The 5,196-nt window shown below is 57.9% G+C and overlaps 1 protein-coding gene across 1 annotated transcript in view; it reads left to right on the forward strand.

Moving 5' to 3' along the window:
• SLC20A1 (solute carrier family 20 member 1) overlaps positions 1 to 4,581 on the forward strand; it is an 8,353-nt gene extending 3,772 nt beyond the window's left edge. The window contains exons 5-10 of the mRNA XM_026863166.1: positions 207 to 326; positions 1,868 to 2,116; positions 2,207 to 2,756; positions 2,857 to 3,042; positions 3,367 to 3,451; positions 3,892 to 4,581. Coding sequence (XP_026718967.1) covers positions 207 to 326; positions 1,868 to 2,116; positions 2,207 to 2,756; positions 2,857 to 3,042; positions 3,367 to 3,451; positions 3,892 to 4,053 — 1,352 coding nt within the window. The 3' untranslated portion in view covers positions 4,054 to 4,581. The remainder of the gene's footprint in view (positions 1 to 206; positions 327 to 1,867; positions 2,117 to 2,206; positions 2,757 to 2,856; positions 3,043 to 3,366; positions 3,452 to 3,891) is intronic.
• Positions 4,582 to 5,196: the final 615 nt, after the last annotated feature.

A 5,196-nucleotide genomic window follows, 5' to 3' on the forward strand; every position in this document is an offset into this window, starting at 1 on the left:
GGGGTGGGGGGGAAGGGCTTCTGTGTGAGTTAAGCTCTTGGTTTCCCTGCTGTCAGTGGTGGCTTTCTGATGGCATTTCTCCCTGGCAGGCAAATTAGCTCAGGGATGTTGCAGGTGATGGAGTCCCTGTGCTGGGAGGAGCAAAGTCATATATTGAGGAGGCTTTTGCCCAGAGGTTTTGAAAGATCCATTGTTTTATTTCCTAGTGCTGGGCTTTGACAAACTTCCTCTGTGGGGTATCCTCCTAATTTTGGCGGGGAGTGCTGTTGTCTGTGCTCTCGTCGTCTGGTTCTTTGTATGTCCAAGAATGAAGAGGAAAATTGAACGTAAGTAATGCCTCTCTGCAATCCTTTGGGGAAGGGCATGCTCAGACTAACGAACTTCTTTTCCCTGCGGGAGATCTCATTAGCTGCAGGGCTGTTATTAGCAGGGATCCTCAGCTTCAGTTATCGCTTAAGCTGCTCTGAGTCACTGGGACACATCTCATTGTGCTGGACCCTGCGTGCTCCTCACCTGCAGCAGCACCAGAAAGCTGCTCCCTGGAACCCCAGAACACCCCTTGAAGTAGCTGTTGTGCTGCTGAGTGGTGTCTGGCAGCTGAGTTCTGAGCAGGGTGATCTCTCCTTGAACTGCACAGGACAGCAGGCAATATTAAACAGCCTGATTTTACTGTTTAATAGAGAAGAGAAGGCAGGAGTACAACCTGTCTGTTAACCAGTGTGTAACCTTTAATCCTCTGCATACCCGCTGATCAATCTTTGGCCTGGCAGATGCAGATCACAAGTTTAAAGCTGTATAAGCTGATGAAATCCTTTCCCTGTAGAAAAAAAAAAATCTCTATTGAAAGGCATCCAAAAGAGCAGTCCTGAGCTTTGCCTCCTGAAAAGTACAGGCAGCTCTCCTGGAGTTGTGTGTGGTCTTGCATATAAATTTTGTGTGCAGTCTGGGGCACTTAAGGAACTGGAGATGAGGGGATAACCAGTGTCCTTGTCAGACTGGTGTAATTGGGGTGTGACTAACAGCTTTATGGCTGCCCTTGACATTCTTCCAGCTGTTCAAGCTTTGGCTTAACTCCTGCCTGCTAAGGAGCACTGCTGGGAGGAGGTGGTGATGCAGGGGGAGAGGAGCTCTGCAGGAGCTTGATGCCACAGCCTGGCCCTTGTAGTGAGCAAACTCTGGGAAATGGTCATGTTTGTGACAAGGAGATGGTTTTTGTTGTTGTCTGAAGGAGCTGACCTCATGTTTTCACCTGAAGAAAACATGTTTTTCCCAGTAGAGGGGGAGGAACAGTCTCAGCTTCCAGGGCTTGGTGCCACTGGCTTGGCTCTTCTAGTGGGAGAGGAAACCAGGCTGCCCTCAGGAGGTGGAGACCAGCTCCTGTTTGGGTTTGTCACCCACCGGTGGGAGCTGGAGAGGAGCCTGGCTGGGCAAGTCCTCCCAGCAGGCTGGAGCTGATGGGCTGGTGGAGTAGCTGGGCTCTACTGAGCACCTTCCCATCAGCTTCAGGGTTCACAACCACCCCAGGAGCAGGTCCAGAGCATCCCACGGCCACTGGGAACATGGATGGTGGGACAAACATGGCTCAAAATGTAACCTCTGCCGTAGGAAGAACAGGCATAAAAGCCCTATAATGGTGCTCACCACACCCCGTGTGGGTGGGGGGAGTCTAAAAATAGGAGATGAGCTGGCTTGTGATGGTTTGGCTGTTGTGCCTGGTACAAGGTGCGACTGTAAGTTCAGGACAGGGAGGGGAAGCTGTAAATTTTACTTAGTTGCCATAAATCTGAGTGGTGAGGGGTGTGGGCTTGCTCTTGGTATTGGGTGTGGTGGTGGGGAGGGGTTTGATGGCAGCTTCCTCCCTTCGCAGGAGAGATCAAATCCAGCCCTTCAGAAAGCCCCTTGATGGAGAAGAACATCAGCCCGAAGGAGGACCACGAGGAGCCCAAGGTGCCCCTGGGCAATGCCAAGAGCCCCATTGCTGATGTGAGGTCAGCTGTGCCCCACCGGGCAGTGGTGGAGGAGAGGACTGTCTCCTTCAACTTAGGGGACCTGGAGGAGGCCCCGGAGCAGGAGCGGCTCCCCAGCCTTGACCTGAAGGAAACCAGCATTGACAGTGGTGAGTGGTGGACAGCGGGGGGGTATGGGGGTGCTGGGTTGGTCTCTACCCCCACTCCAAGTGCTGATCCTCTGCTGTCTCTCTTGACAGGAGCTATGCGACTGCCCAATGGCAACGTTGTCCAGTTCAACCAGGCTGTGGGACACCAGATGAATTCCAGTGGCCAGTACCAGTACCACACCGTACACAAGGACTCCGGCCTCTACAAGGAGCTGTTGCATAAACTGCATCTGGCCAAGATGGGGGACTGCATGGGGGACTCGGGGGACAAGCCCCTGCGGCGCAACAACAGCTACACCTCCTACACCATGGCCATCTGCGGCATGCCCCTGGACTCCCTCCGGGCCAAGGAGGGCGAGGAGATGGAGAAGCTGACCTGGCCTGTGGTGGACACCAAGAAGAGGGTCCGCATGGACAGTTACACCAGCTACTGCAACGCAGTGGCGGACGCTCACCCGGTGACTGATGTGGATCTGAACACGGCACAGGTGGAGATGGGTGGCAGTGAGCGTAAGGGTAGCAGCGGCTCTCTGGAAGAATGGCATGACCAGGACAAACCTGAGGTGTCCCTCCTCTTCCAGTTCCTGCAGATCCTCACAGCCTGCTTTGGCTCCTTTGCTCATGGTGGCAACGATGTCAGGTCAGTTGGGTCAGTGGGAGCGATGGGCTCGCTTGCTGGGGCTGGTGCTCATCTTGCCCAGAGCTTCTGGCCCCCTAGTCCACTCTCATTTCTCTTCCAGCAATGCCATTGGGCCCCTGGTTGCGCTCTACCTGGTCTATCAGACCGGTGATGTGGCTACCAAGGCAGCAACTCCCATCTGGCTGCTGCTCTACGGAGGCGTGGGGATTTGCATTGGCTTGTGGGTCTGGGGAAGGAGAGTCATCCAGACGATGGGGAAGGACCTGACTCCCATCACACCATCGAGGTAAGGTCGGCCTTGCGGGGAGGCTTCAGGTGGTCCTAAAGCTGCATCCTGCTCCTGGAGCGCTCTCCACGCTCTCCTTGGGGCTTTCGTTGCTTGGGTGGTGGAGTTGGGGCAGGTGTGGCCCCATAACTTATCCCTGTGTCCCTTGGGGGGTCAGTCTGTGGCTGCTGGGGGTCTGCAAAGCCAGATGAGGAGCTGACCCTGCTGTGCAGGGTGTGCCTGGGGAGAGCAGCCCCCCCTATCTGCCTTGGGCTGAGCCAGCCCGATGCCCAGGAGTGCTGGAGCTCCTGTGCCCCTATTCTCACCCGCTTTCTGTCTCTGCAGTGGCTTCAGCATCGAGCTGGCATCTGCCCTGACGGTGGTGATCGCCTCCAATGTTGGCCTCCCCATCAGCACAACCCACTGCAAGGTAGGTGGGGGTGGTGGGAGGGGGATGGTGCTGGCTTGGTGCAAGCTCAGGCCCCCCCCGGATCCTGGTGCTGCTGAGGCTGAGCTCTGCGGGAGCTCCCAAACACAATCTGCTCACTGGCTATGAGTTTGTGTCTGTGGGGTGGTACCCCAGGGCTGGGGGAGGAGGGGGTACCTGAGGAGGTGATCAAAGAACAAAACACCTTTGGTGGACCCTTGGCCTCTGCCCAGTGGCTGTGGAACTTCCCTGTCCCCATCGCTGCTCTGGGGTGGCAGCTCCTCGCTCTGCTCTTTGCCTGGGGTCTGCTGGGTCCCTGGGGCTGGACCAAGCCCCATCGTGGAGGCTTTCCCTGGGCACCGCACCAAGAGCTGGGGGGTGGTGGGCACTGGGGGTACCCCATATGGCTGCCATGCTGAGCCATGCCTCGGCTCCTCGGGCAGGTGGGCTCGGTGGTCTCAGTGGGCTGGCTGCGCTCCAGGAAGGCGGTGGACTGGCGCCTCTTCCGCAACATCTTCATGGCCTGGTTTGTTACTGTCCCCATCTCGGGCCTCATCAGCGCTGCCATCATGGCTGTCTTCAAGTATGCCGTGCTGAAGGTGTGAGGGCACTGGGGTCCTGCTGCTCCTGCTTCCCTGCTGCCACCCTCCCCTCCAGGAGCCGGGGAGGCTCATCCCACCACGGGGTGGGGGCTGCTGTCATCTCTGGGGCTTCCTCAGTTCTGCATAGTGTTGTCACTGAAGTATATATATATTTTTTTTTAATATAAATGTCTTTGCGATGTTCCTAGAGGGGGTGCAGCACTGAGGCTGCACCTGCCCCTGGGGTGACTTCCCTGCTGCGCTGTAGCTTTAGATTAGCAGTTATGGGAGGCCACTTTTCTTATTTTTAATGACTTAATTAAGATCCTCTGGCAGTGATTCCTCCATGAGTAAGGACTGGGGCTGGTCTTTGCCCCTCCTTGGAGGTCTTGGGGGCTGTGGGACAGCCCCCCAGTGCAGGCTTTGCTGTGTTCAGCTTTGCCTCCATTGCTGTAGTGGCGTGGACATCAGATGCTGCCCAACCATCCTGCTCGGGGGTCCCTGGGGGGCAGCCCCCACGCCACCCCCCCCCTGCTGCTACCTCGGACTCAATAAATATTTCCTTCGTATGCCAGTGCTGTCGGTGATTCTGGGGCTAGAGGGGGTGCTGGGGAGGCCCTGTCACCTGCTGCCCTGTGGCCTCTGCCCTGCTCCTCCATGGGGGTGGCTGATAAGAGCCTCACGTGTCCCCCATGTCATGGGACACCCTGTAAACAGCCCTGGGCTGCACCCCAGCCCTGCATGGGGAGGGGTGTGTGCTATCACAGCCCCACATCTGGGGGGCAGCTCCTGGCCCTGTTACCAGCCCTTGGGGCCCCCACAGCCTGGAGGCGGGAGCTGTCCCTGCCCTGTTCCCAGCCCCGGTGCCCTGGGGGGGCCCAGCCCTGGTCAAGGCCAGGTGGGGGGACCCACGTCAGTGTGTTGGTACCAGGGTGTTGCAAGATCTGTGGGCGATTGCACTGGGGCCCGGGGCTGGGTGGGTGGGGGGCAGCTGGGACACCCGGGGCTCCGTGGGGGTGCTGAGCCCTGCCTGGGGGTAGAGGGATGGGGAGCACGCACCTGGAGGGGTTGGGGCTGTGCCTGGTGGAGCTGCGGGGCTATGTGACCCGCGGGGGGGGGCGTGGGGGGTGCATTTCCCACCGGGACTGGGCTGTGTCTGTCTCTTAT

This window comes from Athene cunicularia, assembly GCF_003259725.1.
Source record: "Athene cunicularia isolate RWA chromosome 22 unlocalized genomic scaffold, athCun1 chr22_part2, whole genome shotgun sequence".
NCBI classification, from domain to species: Eukaryota; Metazoa; Chordata; class Aves; order Strigiformes; family Strigidae; genus Athene; species Athene cunicularia.